The sequence below is a fragment of the Dunckerocampus dactyliophorus genome, chromosome 6, assembly GCF_027744805.1.
Source record: "Dunckerocampus dactyliophorus isolate RoL2022-P2 chromosome 6, RoL_Ddac_1.1, whole genome shotgun sequence".
Lineage (NCBI taxonomy): Eukaryota > Metazoa > Chordata > Actinopteri > Syngnathiformes > Syngnathidae > Dunckerocampus > Dunckerocampus dactyliophorus.
This window is the reverse complement of record NC_072824.1, coordinates 12,574,605-12,597,413: the sequence shown is the minus strand read 5'-3', so window position 1 is coordinate 12,597,413 and position 22,809 is coordinate 12,574,605. Positions and strand designations below refer to the sequence as shown.

Genomic DNA, 22,809 nt, shown 5'->3' with positions numbered 1-22,809 from the left:
TGAGTAATGACCTCCTGCAATTTCCAATGGGTTGACAAGCTCGTCGTGAGTTTTTTCATAGTTCATGATTGTCTTCTATCAAATAGAGAGCTGACTGGTCCTCACAGACTCGTGCCTGCCACGATATGCCATTGTATGATGTGGACACGTGCAGCTTATACATTGGTGCAGCTTATATAAGAACAAATCCTCTTTTTCCTCTAAATTTAGTGGGGGTGGCTTATACACCAGAATTTACGGTAATTACAACAATGTGGGAAACTTGACATTTTTTTTAGGGTGAATGAGTGAGGATATTTAAATGACTTCTTAAGAGTTCATTTAATGACAGAAAAGTATATTTTCCTCATAAATGACTTTAATAAAAATGAACAAAAAGAACAAAGTTAATAAACCACAGCTTGTAGGAAATGTTGAGTAACTGGCCTCTTCTGTGTATTTTGCAGATTGACGGTTCCACTCTGCGAACCCTGTGCATGCAACACGGCCCCTTGATCACATTCCACCTCAACCTGACCCAAGGGAACGCCGTGGTGCGCTACAGCTCCAAGGACGAGGCTGCCAAAGCCCAGAAGTCTCTGCACATGTATGTGTCAGCAGTTCCCCTTGCATCCCTTCAGCGTCCCTTCACTGCACTGAAAATGTGTCTGTGTGTTCTGAGGGTTCTTGTGGGGTCTAATAAGGGTTTCCCTTCTTGACATCAACCTAAGTCATTGTAGTCACATAAAAAAATAACAAAAAACCGAGGTACCACTGGAAAGTATACTTGTTGCCATTATGTTAATATTCAGTTTATATGCATTTAAGATGCAGACAGATCGAATGTATGCTTTTTGTGTTGATTGATTTAGAGTGCAGTTGCTTGCACGTTTTCCTGCACTATCTTACTGACCATGTTGTGCTTCCTGTGTCAGGTGCGTGCTAGGTAACACCACCATCCTGGCGGAGTTTGCCGGCGAGGAGGAGGTGAACCGCTTCTTTGCACAAGGCCAGTCGCTGGCCTCAAACAACACCACCAGCTGGCATGCTAACTCGGGAACCAATCAGAATCGAATGGGCGGGGCAGCGCCATCCCACTCCATTGGTCAGTGGAGCAGCAGTGGAGGCGGCGGCGGAGGAGGCAAGTCCAGCGGCGGCGACCTTCTTTGGGGAGGGGTCCCCCAGTACTCCAGCCTGTGGGGGCCTCCGAGTGGAGAGGACGCCCGCGTGATCGGGAGCCCCACCCCAATTAACACTCTGCTACCTGGAGACCTGCTGAGTGGGGAGTCCATGTAGGAGGATGCCAGAGCCCACCACCACTAACCACACGCAGGGTGGAGGAGGGCTCGTAGGAACAGGAGCAAAACCCAAGCGAATCATGTGGAGATAATCAGCACCATTTTGGAACTTTGTGGAACTGTGAATTGTGAAGCAGAAGGCTGAGGGTTCTCCCACATGGACCGTAGACCCCAGTCTTTTATTTTTGCAACATGAAAAACAAATAAACTGACATAAAACAAAGAAACCCTTTTTTAGGAGAAGCAATCAAAGCTGCCACCTACCTTTCCCTCCATGAAGAATGAAAATCAACCCAAACAAAGCGAGCATTCCCAGCATGCACCATGGCCAATGACGTGGTTGAATGACCTTTACTAGTTACCTTTCTTTCTCAGCACTAATTAGCCTTAAGTGCTCTCCGGCCCAGGTCCTTCCCAAGCCGCCTTTCCTTTTCTTTGTGGACTTTGTGAAGTACGTGATGGAATCTTGCACAGTTTGACCTCTTGAGCCAGCGTGAGCGACGCGACACGGCTGGTGACCAACTCTCTTTAACTGTGGCCCCCAGCCCCCGGTCTTCGGATTGTTCAGTTTGTCTTGTGGACGCCGCTGACAGCTGTTCATTGTTGATGTCTGTCCCTATTTATAAGCTCTGTGCACGACTGAGTAGAGTGGCACCAAATCACTGACAGGATTGGTCACCTCCAGTTCTTACTGGTGCTTTGTTGACTTTTTCTACTCCTCTTCAGGCTGACTGTGTCTGGATTGGTGGGGGAGGAGGACGCAATTCCACCTTTTAGATGACGGTTTACATTGTGCAATATACACCGGAGAACTTTCTGGCCGTCCACACGCAGCTGGTCGTTTTTCTGTGTATTCGATTGTTATTGGAACTTGAAAGACCTTATCCCCCAAAACTTGGATTCCCTCCAGAGCGCCGGTCCCCCCGCCCTTCTTTTTGAGCAGTCGGGAAAACCCTGCAAAGAGGAAGACGTTTCCTCAATGCGTGCCGCACCCAGAACAGACTTGATCCACAGCGGGATTGGACGCCTCTGGGTATCTGGCACAATACCAAATAAAAAGGCAGGGGAGCGGATGTTGGTTCTCCTAATGCAGTAGACCTTTCGAGTGTTCCTCGGTTCTGGATCAACACAGGAAAGACCTTTTGAAAGGGTTTTTATCATAGCACTTATGAGGAGCTAATGGCTTCAATCCAATAAATCAAGACAGCTCTTCTTGGACAAAGGGAACACAAGTGAATTGTCACCTATGAACAATATCAAAGTGAATATCACTGTTACTCCAAATGTTTCAAAGCCTTGCTCTCATTGGAGACCTGCATTGTCTCCACAAACGGCGGGGCTGGGGAAGGGGGCGCGGGAGTCAGGTAGTCCACTGAGTGCCTCTCTACTGTGGTCCACGCCTGTCCCCTTCTGTCCCACCTCGGGTCACCACAGCAGCAGCAGCCGCACTTCCTCTACTGGGCTCAGTCTGGCAATAACCACCGCCCACCTGCCTCTGCTGTGGCCCTGCCCACCTCCCCTGACTCATCTGTTCTTAAAAACACAAAAATCACTTTAGCTGGAAGATTTAATAGTCATATTTCTGGATTTAGTTTGTTTTATTGTGTTGTCGTGTTGACATGCTACATTCTGACGTAGCCCTTCACTGTTCATATGCAGAAAACACTCGTGCGCTCGTGCTGGGTATTGAATGCAACGCTAGGATCAATACTACAGACTTTTGATTGTGTTGGACAGTATTCTCTACTACTTCCAGTCCAGGTTGTTTCTTGTTCTATTTGTTTTGGTCCAAGCTGCTCCCATTGCCTAGCTGCTACGCTACCACACCCCCCGCGACCCCCTCCCCTTCATCAGCAGCCACATCATATAGCCCCCCCCTCCTCTAGTGGGCCCTTGTACCAGTTTCTATGCAAAAGACGAGAGGCCCTTTTACAAGCACTCCCCCCCCTCCACCCCTACTGTGCACTTCACAATGGCCAACACTTCTCCAAAACACTGTTGCTGGCTGACTTTTAGTCGGAACACTTGATCGACGACACTTGTGTCCAAACTTGATCTCAGGGTTGGGGGGGGGGCAGACACCACCGCAATGATGCAGCTCTCCACGCCTGTCGTTTGTTTCTACTGTGAGAGCGCCATCTTTACAATGTACTCACACACCTCACTTTTTCCTGGCGTAAAAAAGAAGCCAATGTACTGTGCCAACTTCAACAAGCTGTGTCGTATAGAGAGCACTTGTGTCCGAGGGTGGGGGGGCATCACACCCCTGAAATGACTGAGTTTGTTTTTTGTTTTTTATGCTTTTGTGGGACAAACCTAACCTAGCATTGGACGGGTGAGGTTCCAGTTTGCTACAGTGCACAGTTGATGGGTAATCCCGGGTACATATTTTTTTAAAACCAAAAAAAACACAAAAAAATAACACATTAACATCATTTTTATGAAACTTGACAAAAAATCTTAAAGGAAAAATGTAAATGGGGAAAAAACAAAGTTCTATGATATGTTAAAGCTCTGCACTTCTAGCTGAAAGGTCTCTGATGGAACACGTCTACTAACACCATGAAGAAGTAGACCAGCGACCAGGCTGCCTTTTCTTTTCATTCATCTCCTTTTTATGTTGATGTCCTGCTCAAAGCCGGCCCACTGATTTGAACTGTACATTTCCACACAGCCAAAAATGGCTCAGGGGGGCCCACTGTATCAGCCTCACTCACAGGGCAACCAGATGGAGACGTACAGAGTCTTAAAAAAAAAAAAAAAAAAAAAAAGTCAAGAAGAAAAAGGGGACAAAGGCTACCTTTTCAGGACGTGCAGTCCTGCAGCACACAAGCAAAAATCACTATTGCCTGTTTCTGTAACTGCCTTGATCCAAGCTCAGACAGACCCAATAGCCGAGGAGTACCAAGTGGAGAAAGTCAAAAGAGGCTTTCAAAAATGCTGCACCAGCACTGAGAGGCTCTCCTCACCACGCTCTCGACATAGCAGTACATCTCAATAGCAACACGCCTCGGATTGTAGCCTCTCTAATCTTAACTTGTTTGTGTCAACTGAAGATGAGCAATATGTTGCTGGGTTTTTTTTTTTTGCCCCCCGCAAATATGCGAAGGAAACGATGTAATTGTAAACTGATACTTGATCGTACGAAAGCCGGAGGTTGAAATTCTGCACATTTTGCTTTTTATTGACACGATGCAGTGCGTCAAAGCAAGTGTACTGTATGTGTGTTTTTTGTTTTTTTAAAGCCAGGCATGATTAATTCCCCCCAGCTTTGAGCATTTCCTTAAAAGAATCACATATCAAAAAAAATCTTGAATTTACTTGAATCGATGGAATACAAAGGAAAGAGGGTCACACTGAAAAGAAAAAAAGAATAAAAAGGGGAAAAAATCCTAATCTTACAAGAAAAAAAAGTTGGAACTGGAACTACGTTTACATTTTTTTTTTTAAACAAAAAAACTTTAATTTAATAAAAATCCATATATATTTAATTAGAGCTGGGCGATATGGACCAAAAGGCATATCCTGATATATTTAGGTTGAATATCCCGATACTGTGTACTGTATATCCCGATATTTTTTAAGCAAAGTGAGTTTAGACAAAATCAAAGCCAAATATGCGTGTCAGGTTGTTTTATTAAAATAAATTCTTTTGAAATTTTAAAAGCGTCATGCAAGATGCACATAAAAAAAAATTATCTAAAAATAGCCTCTAATATAAAGTAGGCCGTTCTCTTTTTGAAACAAATATGGGAAAAGTCTAATCTTTTTTGAGAACGTACCTTTAGCTGGATCCCTTCATATAGAGAGTTAGGACAACTGAGATTACGCCGCCATGTTGGGGCCAATTCAAGCGCGCGGCTTGCGTGCACAGTACGACAATGCATCTAAATTGCAATGTCTCTGCACAAAGGGACGCATGCAAAATGTCTGTTTTCTAATTATTTATAGATCTATATTTTCCAATGTGTAATATGGTATAATTTGACATGCATGAAAACATTGTTGAACTGTTATGGACATCATGCATGAATGCTTTGCCAACTGCTTATTAAATTAGCAAATTCAGTCCACATTAAAAAGAAATATGAATTCTGTTGAATATGGAACAGTTGCATTAACTTCAACATTTGATTTCAACTGTAAATGGAATAAAAAGCAGAATTTCACGATGCATTCAATGTCAACAGATGTCAAAATGAATGCACTTTTATAAGTTTGCTCAAGATCATGGATGACTTTATTTGCAACCAGAGGTGATTTACACAAGGATCATTCTTAACTCTAAACATCCATGACTGCCTTGTTGTTTCGTTTTTTTATAGTATATTTTACGTTTAGGCTACTTTCTTATATCAAAACAATTAAGTAGAACACAATATTTAGGTAAACACACTCTCTCCAAAACGTGCCAAGCTCATCAAGAGATGCCTTAAACTTAGTAACATCGCCCCAGGTGGCTCTGTCAAGTTTGTAAAACATTGTGACATAAAAAATTTCAACATGTACAGAGCCGACCTCGCACAGCTTTGAAGACGACTTCGGCTTCCAGCCCAAACGGTTGATTTTATTTTCCCAAATTGTCCGTCTGTTGACATCTGAAGGGAATGTGTAAAGCTTGAAACCCTTGGCATGTCTATTTGTGCATCCAAATGCACAACAACCCGGCATTTTTGGGGAACAAACAAGAATACTGTAAAGAAAAGGCAAACGCAAATTTGGCCCCAAGATGGCTCCACGAGTCACGTGACCGTACTTTTTCGACTCGACGTGTCGCAACTCTCTATATGGATCCAACTTTACAAGATAAAGATTGTATTTTTGGTCAAATGTGTGAAAACCGTGAAAACACAAGCAAACGTCACATTTTCACAAGTCAGTGTACGAGTATATTTTCGAGGGCGGGGTGCGTGTAACAACAACAAAAAAAAAAAGTTTTGTGATTTATAATTTTAAGGTAGTGACTATTGTTCTTGTAAGATTACCTTTTTTTTCTTGAAAAAAGTGATTTCCCATGACTTTCTCGTAATTGGCTTTATTCTCTTGAGATTACCAATTAACTCTCATTCAATTCTGACTTTTTCCCCCATAATTTATAACTTTATTCTTTATTCTTCAAGTGTGGCCCCACTCATCCTTGGTAAGAGTGTCAATAAAGTAATGTGAAGTCAGTAATTCTCTCGTCTGACAGCTACGCTGAGAGGATGGCAATGTATTGCATTAAGTTACAAATCTTTTGGGAAAAAAAATGCAAGTGTCATCTAAATGTGTGTGTGCTTGGAAGTGTGTGTGTGTGTATGTGTGTGTGTGTGTGTCAGTCATCTTCTAATGTTGCACTGAGTGTCTTGTTTCCCTCACTCAGCTAATCGAAGATAAAAGTACGGAGGGGAGACGGTGACAATTCATGTGTACATGTTTACTCAAGGACTTAATGGATTTTTTGTTTTCATTCTATCTGTAAAAAAGTTTATTGACCTTATAGTGGCTTTTATTGTGGAATAATCCCAATGCAGGATTATCAATGAGTATTGCACCATTTTGTTCCAATGTAAAAACAACAAAAAAATTATAAAAACCAACAAAAAAAGGTTAAAAATAAAGACAAAGACGTGTGGCCATAGCTAGGTGTAGAAGGACTCGTGTTCCCTGTTAGCTTCAACAGCAATGGAAAAGGAGGTGGGGTCATTTCAGAGGTGCCTATGGTTTGTGTTTTTCTTCTGCAAAAGCCACTGGTCGTTTACAAGCATTTCCTTTGTCAGACTTTGGAGCCAATAGGAATCTACGACAGGAATGTTGTATTTAATAAAAGAAAGTGAAAATATCCTCTTCCATCAAATATGGACATGAAAACCTTGCAAAATGAAGATTTATGCTACTTTCAGTACTCTGGGATTGATCAGTGTTGTTGTCCTTTTTCAAGTTGTTGACACATGATCTCTTTCTGTGTGTGTGCGTGTGTGTTTGCGATTATGTTTGGTCACTATCTTGCACACTTGTAAAAGATTCATGGATTTTTGTCTCAGGAAGGCCAGGGTTCCAACATCACAACTCCTCCATTTCTTCACGATGAAGCAACAAGCGCTGATAAGTGTTTTTTGTTTTTGAGTTGGAAAGACAACAAGAAATGTTTTGTAGCAACTTACATAAATATTTACCAAATAAGACTGAAAATCAGTTTTGAATTGAAAGAGAAAAGAAAGTGCTTTACATGTGAAATCTGAAGTAGACATATATTGCTTTACATTTTCAAACCATGACATGAAAATGCATTTGTATGCTTTGTTTTTTGCTTTGTGTGCGCGCGCCTGTGCAGAACGTTAGTTGTCAATCATCTCTCCGTGTCAACAGCTGGTTTTTAAATGGATCATGATCTATGCACAAAGTGGGAGGGGCAAGTCCTTGGGGTTCAGGGTTTGATGTCGGCTTCTTATTCTTCTTTTTGTGTCTTGCGCTAACGATGTTCTCATTTGCGTGTCATGTTTTAGCAAGCCCTTACATCACCATGCTGTGTAACCCTTCTTAACCAATGAGCGCTTGTCCTTCTGCTGAAGCACTGTGGGTCCTACTGAGAAGAAGCCCATGATTTTAATAAGGCTCGAAGGTTTTTTTTAAGGGGAGGGAGGGAGGGGGGTTATGTGGGTACTTTGCCTTTGCCTTTACTTTGAAAAGAAAAGAAAAAAAAAACAATGGGAAAAAAAAAATGTCTGTAACTGAAAAACAAAGTTGTGGCTTTTAATGTTGTTCCTTTTCCTCCTCATAGAATGTGATTGTTAAGGACATGCACCGAAAAAAAAAAAAAAGTTTCCATGTGGCTTTATGGAGCTTATTTCGGATTATATTAAAGTACAAAATTTCTTGGCTGTTACTTGATTTTGTCGTGTTCTTTTTCTGGTTTACCTTTCTTCAGGAGAACATACTAGTACAATACGATATCTCACAAAAGTGAGAACTGTGCACCCCTTACATTTCAGCAGCTAGCAAGGGACAAACTACAGAAATGAAACTTATTTAGAGAGGTCCGTGTACGGCTTGTATACATTCCCTATCCACACAGTCATTACTGTCTTAATAGCTGGCAACACAAGAGTAGCAAGATAATTGTGTCTTGCCTACAGTCAAGCATGTTGGTGATAGCATCACGTGGCTGCATGAGTGCTGCCGGCACTGGGAAGCTGCGGTTCATCGAGCGGAAATGAGCACAGCATAAAACGCCCCAAAAAATACTGAACGCTCCAAAAAATATGTTTTTCTGGTGGGAGTAGGGGAAGTCACAACTGTATCATATTTTCTGACTTGGAAAATCCCTCGTTGAGTCCATCATCAGACAGAAGCAAAATGAGAATTGCAAGCGTTTTGTCATCTGCGTGTGTGTATCGCTACAGAACTTGGCTGAACAATTTATTCCCCTGGCAAAGAAGTACAGTCAAACCACCCCGGTTTTCGTTCCGACATTTTCTTGGAAATTTGGCCTTGCTTTTCGTACACTATTGCACTTAACTACTTGGTTTGTCCTGTACTGTATCATTCCGTGAACTCAAGCGCCCAAACAAAGCATCGTAGGGGTTGCAGACTCATTGTCCATGCATTTTGAAAAAAATGAGTGCGGCTGCTAAATAACCTGCCGTTGGGGCCCAAAAAGTTGCGAGTGCCAACGATTCGATAAAGATGACAAACATTCTTAAATTCAATGTTGCCAGGATGTACAGGAAGTCTGCATCAACAAAAATCATTTATATCATTATCATTATCATTTCTAGCTATTTTCCATTGTTTTCTGCATGGAAAACTTTAATTATTCTCTATAAAATGTATTTTGTTGTTAATCTATTCCAGAGACCAAAAAATATTCGTTGGATTTACATTATTTCCTATGGGAAAAATTGCCTCAGTTTTCGTACGTTTTGATGTTTGTGGAACCTTTGGGAATGAATGAATGATGAAAACCGAGGTTCCACTGTAGACGGAAAATGCAGATGCAAACTAGCAGCAGTCCAATGACAAAGACAAAGTCTAATATTATATATTATATTATTCATTCTAATACTACTTCCTGAGGCCCCCAATGGGTGTTTCGTAATGGTTTTCTGGGCAGGGTTTCTTCACCCGGCAGTTTCCGTACTCGCTCGGCTCCTCCAGATGCTGAGGCGCCAGCTTGCCGCTGAGGGGCTGCACGCCGACCATTTCCTCGTAGATGGGCGCCGGAGGGCGCGGCTTGGAGCCGCTGCTGCCACCGCATGTTTTCTTCTGCAAACAAATCAGTGAGATGCACAAAAATGTGAGTTTCCTGCCAATGTGAAATCAAATCCTCATGGGTGTTGTCACACATAAAGTTCACTACCTTCCTTGTGAGACACGTAAAGCTGTTGTGAAACTTGCGCGGTTAAGTCGCAAGAGGAAGTGGGAGCACGCCCTCAACAAGCAGGTGCTTTGCTGGACTGACTTACTTGGTAGAGCAGCAACGATGCGAGGAGAACGACAAGGACCACCACGGAGGAGGTCAGCGCATACAACAGGGTGCTGTAGCTGGAGCAGCTGCACTGACCTGCGGCGACAAAAACAAACAAAAAGCACTGAGTCCTCTGAGGAAGGAAAAACGGCAGTTAAAATACAAAGAGTTCAGTGGAATTGCAGAAGCCACCGAGGCCACTTCCTTCCTAGTTACTGTGAAGAAGCAGTTGTGCAATGAGTAAGTGTTAAGATGTCTTGTTAAAAAAAAAGAAAGAAATCACCATGAGGCAGAGAAACAAGATGAAAGATGTTAGAGGTTGTTCATTGGGGAGCAGTGTGGCGATGGGCTCCCCGCTGTGAGGCCAGCACCTACCTTCCACGGAAACAAAGACGGCTCTTCGCCTGTCTAGTGAGGTGCTACTGTCATGGCGGCCGCGCAGGAGGAGCTGGCAGCTGTACAAGCCACCGTCCTCTGGCTGCAGCTGGCGCAGGGTGAGGTTGTACGTGAAGCCACCGGGGCCAGGGGCCGACGACAGTTGGAAGCGTGAGGAGGAGGGTGGTCCATTACGGTGGTGGTGCTTGGAGTGGTACAGCAGCTCCACGGGACCTCGTCCCCGTTGCCGCGTCAGGCTCACACCCTCCACTGGCAGGTCCTCGCCGTGAGGGGGGAGACAGGGGATGACGGCCGAGCCCCCGGTGCACACTTCTAACTGCCCTATGTCCACCCATCCATTGGAGGTGTCTCAAGAGGGGAGGGGGAATAAAAGCTTAGACAATGACCTGGTGCATGTAGAGGTAGCAACACACGTGACATGACATCATTGTTAGCAAGACAACAAGTCACAATGACCTGAAAAAATACACACAATGCAGTGCATTAGACTTGGGCCATCTTGAAAAGGTAGCATTAAAGCAAATCTGCTTCTTCCTACTCCTAATGAGACATATTCACTGTGTACATGTTATCATGATATGCACTTCAGAGTAACTTTTCGGGGCCCACCACAAATAAATTCAGGCTTCCACAAACAGATCTGTTCGCCCTTGCTCATAAACACATAACGGGCTGTGTGAATGTAGGTAGTTGTTCCAACTCTGTACAGTGGATGGCATCGTAAGTTTGCCTCTGAACACACCCGGTCCGTCAGAGGAAAAAGAACACGTAGCAGGAAGGATCAGCGCTACCAACTTAGAAACTCTGTTGTTATATTTAGCAAGTATTCAGACCTTTCTAGATTCTCTGTGTCAAAAAAGCAAATACCACCAAATATTAGGGATGTTCCGATTGGGTGTTATGCTGCAGATTCCCGTACCGATCATCCATGAGTGAAATCTTCCGATCCTGATACCGATCACATGGATTAATTAGATATTTTTCTCTTTATTCATGAGAAGTGCTATTGGCCATGGGTTTAAAGGGGGAAAAGTCTGGACAATTCCAAGGTCCCCTAACTGCCATGGAACCAAAAAATAGGCAATTACTAATAAAAAAATGAATAATTCAACGTTAATGTTTCCATGGGGCCCAGAATTCCTGGCTACAGCCCAGCTATTGGCTCTATGATATGAAGAAAGGAACCATAAAATCACCTAATGTAGACAAAAACATATTCGTCTCAAATTTGCCAGATAACATCTTGACCTTTGGGAAAATACGAGACAAAAGTTGAGCTTTTTGGAAGGTGCGTGTCCCATTACATCTGGCATAAAAGTAACAACGCATTTCAGAAAAAGAACATCATACCAACAGTAAAATATGGTGGTGGTAGTGTGATGGTCTGGGGCTGTTTTGCTGCTTCACGACCTGGAAGGCTTGCTGTGATAAATGGAATCATGAATTCTGCTGTCTACCAAAAAATACTGAAGGAGAATGTCCGGCCATCTGTTGGTGACCTCCAGCTTAAACCAACTTGGGTTCTGCAGCAGGACAATAATCCAAAACACACCAGCAAGTCCACCTCTGAATGACTGAAGAAAAACAAAATGAAGACTTTGGAGTGGCCTCGTCAAAGTCCTGACCTGAATCCTATTGAGATGCTGTGGCATGACCTTAAAAAGGCGTAACATGCTGGAAAACCCTCCAATGTGGGGTGAGTGGGCCAAAATTCCTCCACAGCTCAGTAAGAGACTTATTGCACGTTTGATTGCAGTTGTTGCTGCCAAGAGTGGCCCAACTAATTATTAGGTTTAGGGGGAAATCACTTTTTCACACAGGACCATGTAGGTTTGGATTTTTTTTCTCCCTTCAAAATAAAAACTTTCATTTCAAAAACTGTATTGTGTGTTCAGTTGTGTTGTCGTTGACTGATATTTAAATTTGTTTGATGATCTGAAACATTTATGTGACAAACATGCAAAAAAATAAGGAATCGGGAAAGCACTTTTTCACACCACTGTACAGTGTATCACTCGTGAAACAGGAGGATGAGATGCCTTCTTTAAGGGGACTTTGGATGTGAGAGTACATTGATGGCGACCAGTCCAGGGTGTACCCCGCCTCTCGCCCGAAGTCAGCTGGGATAGGCTCCAGCATACCCGCAACCCTAGTGAGGATAAGCGGCATAGAAGATGGATGGATGGAGTACATTGATGGATCTCTAGCAGGACTTCCAGGTAGCATTAACGCTTTTTAACGTGCTACCCCGCAAGATAGTTTCCATGGAATGTGTTGGCAGGTAAGTTCCGCACGGCATACATGTTTGTTTTGCTTCGGCACGCCTGCGCAGTGTGAAGGAAATTGGGAGCAGGACGCTGCCCAAGGCGTTAGTTAGGGCAAGACACGACATGCACAAAGGGATCGCCACGGACTGCAATAGTGCTAGCCACAGGTGACTGGCTTTTGTGATCAACACTGAAAGCATATGCCGATCACGTGCTTTTTCGCAGAAATCGGCCAATACTGATCCGTGGCCATTCGATCGGAGCATCCTTACGAAATATAGCAACTTTTCTCGTTTCTTTGGCCACTATTGGAGACTAACATGAGCACACGTATCGCTCTTCTCAACAAGCAGCGGGGTCCTACTGTGCACTCCCCCGTCCATTAGCACTCACAGGCGTGTCCGTCTTGCTTGTGACAAAAAAAAACACACAAAAGGAAGTGACAGAAGAAAATTAATTTGTATTTCTGCACTTACTTAGCTTTTCATATTTTTTGTTAATTTTGCCTCATCCATAAAAATAGCATGCACTTGTGCCAATTATACAAAGCAGCTAATGTAATCTAACGACCCACCCTCCCTACGGTTTCACAATAATTGCTTATTTGCACCCTTATCTAAAAACGTTTGAGAAACAATATGTGACGGCAATGACGTTGCCATGGCAATGACGCAGCTGGTTTCTCCTGGTGACAATCCAGGAGAGCATCCACAGCATTTAAAAGATGCAGGCCCTTTTCAGGTAAAAATGTTACTTTTCATATTGTTACTTTTAAAGTTGTGCAGCAGAGTATGCAACAGCAAGCAATGGGCAGAGCTGTTAAGTTCACATAGACGGCCATGACTCAGCTTCTACACCCCTACACACATTTAATGCTATATTTTTTATTATTTTTGGAAATCTCTTTATTTATTTATTATATACTGCTGTTGCAGCATAAGGTAAGGTTCATAAGGTTCAGCATATTGGGTTCATTTATGTCTGTACATTAATTGAAAAAAAAAAGCCTCCCTTTGTCAGTCCTGTGATTGGGCATACCTTCAACAGGACAAAATATATAAAAATGAATAGATGGACTATTAAAAAGAACAACTTGCAAGAAATCCCTTCTAAACTTTACATTTTTAGTTCTACAGTACCCATAGACAAGTCAACCACTTGTTTTCATCTTTCCACAGAGCGTGGTTTGTGGTTCCCAAACTCTTTACAGTCGCGTACCCCTTCAGATATTTGACCTGTTTCCTGCACACTTAAAAAACATACATCTTTTTAGCTTAATTAACTTTAAATATTGAACATAATTAATTGGTTAATTACGGTAATTGTATAGTAATTCGGGGTCAAAAATGTGTATTTTGCATGGTCACATTTGGATCAAGTTTCACATGCGCCCTCATAGGTCAGTACGGTCATCATCCTACGTATCTTTTATTCGAGAATGATGTCGGCATCCTTCCGTTTGATTGGGTTGAACGTAAGCTTCACTTTTTCTGTCCACTTACGATGGCCATGGCTTAAGTCTGCATATTAATTGAATACAAATTGAAGGGGAAAGTTTATCAATCAAGATATACAACAAGACATACAAACAACGATAAAGCCTAATTTTAGGGGGAATCCCCACTCAGTGACAGGTTTTCACCGTTGCGCCGTGCGGGTATTGGAACACCAATATAAATGAAATCTTCAAAGATTAAATACTCTCAATGCACAAAATAACCATCAAACTTCATCAAACGAGAGGAAAGCCAAATTTCAACCTCCTCCCAGTGAGGAAGCGCAGGTGTCGCAAACATCTTTGTTTTGCATAAACGGATAAAGTCTACTCACCATCATTATTGACAAGGAGGAAGAATTCCGTCTCTCCTGGTCGGTATTCATCCTCAGAAGACGGGTTCTCCACCACAAACTTACAGACGTAACGGTCGGTGTCGTTGGCTCTCAGGTCAGACAAGGTCACGTTCACGGAGTGGCTGCTCGGGTCGCCGCTGACCATCAGACGCCGTTTGTCAGGAGCGTTGTACACATGTGCCTCCGTGTTTGTGTACTTGAAGAGAACATCATTGAGATGCAACCAAGTGCGCCTTAAGCAGAAGGCCAAAGGTGAGGGGCTCCTGGGCTTGATGGAGCAAGGAAAGACCACACCCTCACCCTCCTGCCTCTCCAGAAATTGAATGTCACCACACACTACACACACAAAAAGGAGCAGACAGGTTCAAGAAAAAGTATTAATCCCAACACAGAAATGACAGAAGTCCAACTCACCAAACACACTGTCAATCACCAACAAAGTCCACAGGTGACGGATCCCAGTCATCTTTATTTCACTCTCAAGACTGTCACTCAGCTGCAGGTCATGACAACACACATGTAAGAACCCAAACTGGGCATAGAACACGACCACAAATGCCATCAGGAGGAACTCTACGAAGCTCCACCTTCTGATCTCAAGGGGGAACAGAACAGGAAGCCCTAGTTAGCCCACAGTGCAAGATGGCTCAGTTTTCAGAAACTCAACCCCAATATGAACATATACACCTCTGATCAAAATCTTAAGACCAGTTGAAAAATTGCTAGAATTTGCATTTTGCACATTTGGATCTTAATGGGGGTTTAATAGAGCTACAATATGCAAAAGCAAGAAGGGTGAGTGAGACAAAAAGCATTTTGAAAAAGTAATTTATTGAAAACAACAATTAAACTGAAATAGGCTGTTTATCAGCTGATCAAAAGTTTAAGACCACGGGCTATAAAAGCCAAAATCTGCTCAAAATTTTTATTTTTTGTCAGGCATTCACACTGTCATGCCCTCCTGATGGCGAAAGCTAAGAAGCTTTCTCTTTTTGAACGTGGTCGGATTGTCAAGCTGAATAAGCAAGGCCTCTCGCAGCGTGCCATTGCTGCTGAGGTTGGGCGCAGTAAGACAGTCATTCTACATTTTTTGAAAGATCCTGAGCATTATGGAACAAAAAAGTAAAGTGGTAGACCGAAAAAAATCACACCTGCGCTGAGCCAGAGGATCCGATTGGCTGTCCATCAAGACACAGGGCGGTCTTCCACCCAAATTAAGGCCCTTACTGGTGCCAACTGCAACACAATAACCAAACGGCATCTGTGGGAAAAGGGTTTAAAAAACAAAAAAGGAATTCAAAGACCTCATCTCCTTCAACACCATAAAACTGCCTGTTTACACTTTGCCAGGGAGCATCAAAAAAAGTTTTATTCTCTGATGAGAAAAAATGTAACCTTGACGGTCCAGATGGCTTCCAACGTTACTGGCATGACAAGGAGATCCCACCTGAGATGTTTTCTACCCGGCACAGTGAAGCACCCTAGATCATGATCTGGGGTGCTTTTTCATTCAGTGGAGCACTGGAGCTTCAGGTGGTGCAGGGTCGTCAAACGGCTGCTTACGTGCAGATGTTGCAGCGGGCATCCCTCATGACTGAGGGCCCTCGTCTGTGTGGTAACAGCTGGGTTTTTCAACAGGACAACGCTGTAGTTCACAATGCTCGCTTGACCAAGGACTTCTTCAGGGAGAATAACATCACTCTTTTGGACCATCCACAAACAAATTTAAATATTAGTCAATGACAACACAACTGAACACAAAATTAAGACATTAACATTAACTTTCTAGAAGATGCGTGTCCCATTACATCTGTCATAAAAGTAACGCCGGATTTCAGAAAAAGAACATCATACCAACAGTAAAACATGGTGGTGGTAGTGCGATGGTCTGGGGCTGCTTTGCTGCTTCAGGACCTGGAAGACTTGCTGTGGTAAATGGAACCTTACATTGTGATGTCTACCAAAAACATCCTGAAGGAGAATGTCTGGCCATCTGTTGGTGACCTCAAGCTAAAACAAACATGGGTTCTGCAGCAGCACAATGATCCAAAACACACCAGCAAGTCCACCTCTGAATGACTGAGGAAAACCAAAATGAAGACTTTGGAGTGGCCTCGTCAAAGTCCTGACCTGAATCCTATTGCGATGCTGTGGCATGACCTTAAAAAGGCGCTTCATGCTGGAAAACCCTCCAATGTGGCTGAATTACAACAATTCTGCAAAGATGAGTGGTCCAAAATTCCTCCACAGCGCTGTAAGAGACTCATTGCAAGTTATCACAAACACTTGATTGCAGTTAGGGTTAGGTGGCCCAACCAGTCTTTTTTTTTCTCTTTTAATAAAAAGTTTCATTTTAAAACTGCATTTTGTGTTTAGTTGTGTTGTCTTTGACTAATATTTAAATTTGTTTGATGATCTGAAACATTTAAGTGTGACAAACATGCAAAAAATGGGCAAACACTTTCTCACACCACTGTGTGTGTGTGTGTGAGTATATATACTGTATATACTGTATATATATATATATATATATATATATATATATATATATATATATATATAGTCAAACTTGTCTATAGCGGCCACTAGAGGGAGACTGCAAAACTGGCCTCTATAGACAGGTTGGCGTCCCGTTTGAATGTTGACCAGTAGAGGGAAAAAAAAGAAAAAAAAGGGGAAAAAATAATAATAATAATATTGACCAGTAGAGGGCACTGTTGGACTGCGGATAAAAGTTGTACAGCACTACTAGGCTTGTTATTATCCACGACCCACAGAACAAAGCTGTTTTAGTAATGTCTTACGCTTGTTTTTAATATTTTACTCATCCTGTTCCTCCTTGCACAAAGGAGCAGATACCGATCCTGCTGAGGGTTGAAGGACCTTCTACGGCCCTGTCCAGCTCTCCTGGAGTAACTACCTGTCTGCTGGAATCTCCTCCATGCGTCCAGGTACCGCAGTGATGCCCTGGTCCAGATCTGGGAGGAGATCCCCCAGGACACCATCCGTAGTCTCATTAGGAGCATGCCCCGACGTTGTCAGGCATGCGTACAAGCGCGTGGGGGCCACACAAACTACTCAGAATCATTTTGAGTTGCTACAATGACATTTTAGCAAAATGGACGTGTGCTGCATCATTTTTTCACTTTCATTTTTGGGGTGTCTTTGATTTCCCCCCTCTATAGGGTGATCATTTTCATTTCTATCAAATTATGTGGCATCATTTTGTTACTAATACATCACCCACTTATTATCAGGAAAGATATTCAAGATCATTTTTCATCACCCAATCACCCAAAGTTTGGACACCCCTTCTCATTCACCGTTTTTATTTTCATTACTATTTACATTGTAGATTGTCAAAACTATGAAATTATGGAATTATGGAATTATGTACTTAACAAAAAAAGTGCGAAATAACGCTGTCTTATACTTTGGACATATTTTATGTCTTAGTGGAATTTCTTGCCTAATTAATGGGGTTAGATTGTGTGTATCCAAACTTTTTGCCTGTACTGTATGTACACACTCCTGATCAAAAGGCCAGTTGAAAAATTAGGGGAGTGAGACAAAAAACATTCTGAAAAAGTTATTGAAAACAATTAAACTGAAATAGGCTGTTTATCAGCTGATCAAAAGTTTAAGACCACAGGCTATAAAAGCCAAAGTCTGCTCAAAATGTTCATGTGAGGAAAAAGTGTAACGTTAACGTTACTGGCATGACAAGGAGATCCCACCTGAGATGTTTTCTACCCGGCACAGTAGAGGGGGGTCCATCATGATCTGGGGTGCTTTTTCATTCAGTGGAACACTGGAACTTCAGGTGGTGCAGGGTCGTCAAACATGCTTACGTGCAGATGTTGCAGCGGGCATCCCTCATGACTGAGGGCCCTCGTCTGTGTGGTAACAGCTGGCTTTTTCAACAGGACAACGCTGCAGTTCACAATGCTCGCTTGACCAAGGACTTCTTCAGGCCAAACCAATTTTTTAAGTGATTAACAAAAACGGTCCTACTGAGAACATTTGTTGTTCTGGTTTGGAGAGTTTTTTGTTATTTTTTGAGCGATGGTCTTAAACTCTTGATCAGCTGATAAACAACCTATTTCAGTTTGTTGTTTTCAATAAATTACTTTTTCAAAATGCTTTTTGTCTCACTCCCCCTTTTTTGCATACTGTTGCTCTACTTAAAACCTCGTTAAGATCCAAATGTGCAAAATGCAAATTCTAAATTCTAATCTTAAGATTTTGATCAGGAGTGTATGTAAAACTATGAATGAACAAACGAGGAACTATGTACTTAACAAAAACATGTGAAAACTCCAATATGTCTTACCAATAAGACCATGAGCTTGTACTGCACTGCAGTGGTCCCCAACCCTCGGGCCGCGGCCCGGTACCAGGCCGCACAGAAAGAAAAAATTATTTCCATTATTTCTTTTTTTTAATGTTTTATTTTGAAAAGTGTCCGGATTCTCTGTTAGATCCGTCTCACTTGACACATGTCTATTGTGCGTGTGCTAACTTTATCTCGTGCCGCACAGATAGACTACTACTGTATTTTTACCATTTTTCTTTCACCTCATATTTGGTGTCAAATGTTGATACTATGTTGGAATGCATGAAGGTAAGATTTGATGACTTATTGAGTGCTAATGTGCACATTTGTCTCAAGTTAATTCATGCTAGCACACTGCCTTTTACCACACACGTCAAACAGCGATGTAATAATCTCTCTGGAAAAACTTGGCTGGAACTTGAACTGGTGGATGGTGGGTCGACATTCATTTTGTTCTTTTAATTTGATGTTATTCATGTCTTCGTTTTACACAATACATAATAAATAGGATAAATTATATCGCTAGAATGTACGAACCCCCACCACCCCCGGTCTGCGGGAGATTTGTGGGAACACGAGCCGGTCCGTGGGTCAAAAAATGTTGGGGACCACTGCTGTACTGCATGTATGTACAGTATGTAATGTGTGTGATATATACACACACAGTCGTGCTCAAAATTATTCATACCGTTGCTAATTATTGTGATTTTTTCCATTTAGTGATGAAATGCACGCAATTTTTCAAGTTTGTGAATCGGTTACAGGTGAATAACAATTGAAATAATGAAAACAATACAAAATGCAAAGAAATCTTCATTTCAGGGGTATTTTATTGATAGATTCCCAAAAAATGCCATGTTCACACTTATTCATACCCTCATCCATTGTCTTCCTTCAATAGTCAATAGCATAGCCTTTGTTCTTTATCACTGCTTCGAGACGATTCTTGTATGCATCCACAAGCTTCCTGCATGTCTCTTGTGGGATGTTGGCCCATTCTTCCTTGGCAAAAGCCTCAAGCTGGGTCAGGTTGGTCAGTTTCTGAGCCATCACTCTGGTCTTCAAGTGATGCCACAAGTTTTCGATAGGATTTAGGTCAGGACTTTGACTTGGCCATTCCAGGATGTTGACATCATTGTCCTTGAAGCAGTTCTTCACTACATTGGCGGTGTGTCATTGTCTTGCTGGTACATCCAGTTGTGGCCAAGCTGGAGTTTCTCAGGAGATTGCTTCACATTTTCATCAGTGATCCTGATGTATTCCTCCTTTTTTATGATTCCTTGGACCTTGACGAGATTCCCTGTGCCGCTAAAGGAAATACATTCCCACAGCATTATGTTTCCACCACCTTGACAGTGGGCAGTGTTCTTTGGCCTGTAGGCTTCTTTCTTCCTCGAGACATATTGAGCATCCATATGGCCAAATAACTCCAACTTTGTCTCATCCGACCACAGAATAGTTGACCAAAAGCTGGGATCTTGCTTCAGATGACGTCTAGAACAGGCCAGGTGAGCTTCCAGATGTTTCTTCTTGCTCGATGGTGGACCGTGACACCTTTGTCCCTCCCTGGTGTAGTGTTTTAATTAGGGCCTTGCTTGTGGTCTGTAGGTTCTTATTGACCTCTCAGCAGATTTTCCTGGCAAGTTTGGGCGACAACTTACGCTTCCTGCCACACCTACTGAAGTTATTAGCAGTGTTGAACCTCTTGTGCTTTTTGATGATGCTCTGAACGCTTGCCACAGGGACATCATACTGCTTGGAAATGGCCTGGTAACCCTTTCCTTCACTGTGTGCACATACAAGACGCTGACATACAGTAGGTCCTTGCTGAGCTCCTTCTTGACCATGACGACCAGAAATTGAGAATGACCTGAACACTTTTCCCCAATTTATACTCTACTGGAAAGAAGTCTTATTTAGTTTTTAGATCAGTGTTTAACATTTGGTCAACAATATTAAGGTTTTTTTTGTTCCATTGTGACACCTTGAAGTAACTACTGGAGAAACATTACCACATTTGGCACATTTTATTTGAAATATTGCCAGGGGTATGAATAATTATGAACATGGCATTTTTTTGGGAATCCATCAATAAAATACCCATGAAATAAAGGTTTTATTGAATTTTGTTTTGTCATTCTTTCCATTGTTGTTCACAAACACTGACACGCAAACTCAAAAAATGCATTCATTTCATCATTAAATGAAAAAACAAGAATTAGCAAGGGTATGAAGAATTTTGAGAACGACTTTATATACATATATATATACACATATATATATATATATATATATATATGTGTACACACACACACATACACATATATATACACACACACACACACACACACACACACACACACACATATATATATATATATATATATATATATATACACACACACACACACACACACACACACACATACACACAACCCCTGGCAAAAATTATGGAATCACCAGTCTCGGAGGATGTTCATTCAGTTGTTTAAATTTGTAGAAAAAAAAGCAGATCACAGACATGACACAAAACTAAAGTCATTTCAAATGGCAACTTTCTGGCTTTAAGAAACACTAAAAGAAATTTAAAAAAAGATGTGGTAGTCCGTAACAGTTACTTTTTTAGACCAATCAGAGGGAAAAAATTATGGAATCACTCAATTCTGAGGAAAAAATTATGGAATTACCCTGTAAATTTCCATTCCCAAAACTAACACGTGCATCAGATTAGATCTGCTGGTTAGTCTGCAGTTAAACAGGAGTGATCACACCTTGGAGAGCTGTTGCACCAAGTAGACTGACATGAATCATGGCTCCAACACGTGAGATGTCAATTGAAACAAAGGAGAGGATTATCAAACTTCTTAAAGAAGGTAAATCATCACGCAATGTTGCAAAAGATGTTGGTTGTTCACAGTCAGCTGTGTCTAAGATCTGGACCAAGTACAAACAACATGGGAGGGTTGTTAAAGGCAAGCATTCTAGTAGATCAAGGAAGACATCAAAGCGTCAAGACAGAAAACTTAAAGCAATATGTCTTGAAAACAGAAAATGCACAGCAAAACAAATGAGGAACAAATGGGAGGAAACTGGAGTCAACGTCTGTGACCGAACTGTAAGAAACCGCCTAAAGGAAATGGGATTTACATCCAGGAAAGCTAAACGAAAGCCATCATTAACACCTAAACAGAAAAAACAAGGTTACAATGGGCTAAGGAAAAGCAATCGTGGACTGTGGATGACTGGATGAAAGTCATATTCAGTGATGAATCGCGAATCTGCATTGGGCAAGGTGATGATGCTGGAACTTTTGTTTGGTGCCGTTCCAATGAGATTTATGAAGACGACTGCCTGAAGAAAACATGCACATTTCCACAGTCATTGATGATATGGGGCTGCATGTCAGGTAAAGGCACTGGGGAGATGGCTGTCATTACATCTTCAATAAATGCACAAGTTTACGTTGACATTTTGGACACTTTTCTTATCCCATCAATTGAAAGGGCGTTTGGGGATGATAAAATCATTTTTCAGGATGCAAAAACTGTGAAAATATTCCTTGAAGAAAGACACATAAGGTCAATGTCATGGCCTGCAAATAGTCCGGATCTCAATCCAATTGAAAATCTGTGGTGGAAGTTGAAGAAAATGGTCCAACCTGCAAAGCTGATCTGGCAAAAGCAATCAGAGAAAGTTGGAGCCAGATTGATGACGAGTACTGTTTGTCACTCATTAAGTCCATGCCTCAGAGACTGCGAGCTGTTATAAAAGCCAGAGGTGGTGCAACAAAGTACTAGTGGTGTGTTTGAAGTATTCTTTTGTTGTTTTTTTTCATGATTCCATAATTTTTTTCCTCAGAATTGAGTGATGCCATAATTTTTTCCCTCTGATTGGTCTAAAAAAGTAACTGTTACTGACTACCACATTTTTTTTTTTTTTTTATTTCTTTTAGTGTCTGCTTAAAGCCAGAAAGTTGCCATTTGAAATGACTTTAGTTTTGTCATGTCTGTGATCTGCTTTTTTTCTACAAAATTAAACAACTGAATGAACATCCTCCGAGACTGGTGATTCCATAATTTTTGCCAGGGGTTGTATATATACATACATACACACACACACACACATATATTTTTTTTTTTTGCTATTTAAGGGCATGTGGTGCCCTTTTGGAATTACTGCAATGCTTGCTGCCCGAAGGAAAAATGCCACGACCTGTGTCATGCGTGCCAAATGAGA

General features: G+C 41.9%; 2 protein-coding genes across 4 annotated transcripts in view; one reads left to right on the top strand and one right to left on the bottom strand.

The window, feature by feature from the left end:
* The window catches only part of tnrc6c2 (trinucleotide repeat containing adaptor 6C2), a 44,779-nt gene extending 36,637 nt beyond the window's left edge, over positions 1 to 8,142 (top strand). For all 3 annotated transcript variants that reach the window (XM_054778458.1, XM_054778455.1, XM_054778456.1), the window contains 2 exons: positions 447 to 586; positions 915 to 8,142. In XM_054778458.1, coding sequence (XP_054634433.1) covers positions 447 to 586; positions 915 to 1,275 — 501 coding nt within the window. In that variant the 3' untranslated portion in view covers positions 1,276 to 8,142. The remainder of the gene's footprint in view (positions 1 to 446; positions 587 to 914) is intronic.
* On the bottom strand, positions 4,893 to 14,764 carry cd7al (cd7 antigen-like). The gene is made up of 5 exons (XM_054778459.1): positions 14,652 to 14,764; positions 14,217 to 14,573; positions 10,099 to 10,467; positions 9,722 to 9,819; positions 4,893 to 9,521 (listed from the first exon to the last, which is right to left on the bottom strand). The coding sequence occupies exons 1-5, from the start codon at positions 14,701 to 14,703 to the stop codon at positions 9,321 to 9,323; spliced, it is 1,077 nt and encodes a 358-aa protein (XP_054634434.1). The 5' UTR covers positions 14,704 to 14,764; the 3' UTR covers positions 4,893 to 9,320.
* Positions 14,765 to 22,809: the final 8,045 nt, after the last annotated feature.

Coding starts and splice junctions, on each gene's coding strand:
- cd7al (XM_054778459.1), bottom strand. CDS start 14,703: ATGACTGGGATCCGTCACCTGTGGACTTTGTTGGTGATTGACAGTGTG. Junction 14,574..14,651: donor GGTGATTGACAGTGTGTTTG/GTGAGTTGGACT, acceptor TTGTGTGTGTAG/TGTGTGGTGACATTCAATTT. Junction 10,468..14,216: donor CCTCCTTGTCAATAATGATG/GTGAGTAGACTT, acceptor TCCCCTCTTGAG/ACACCTCCAATGGATGGGTG.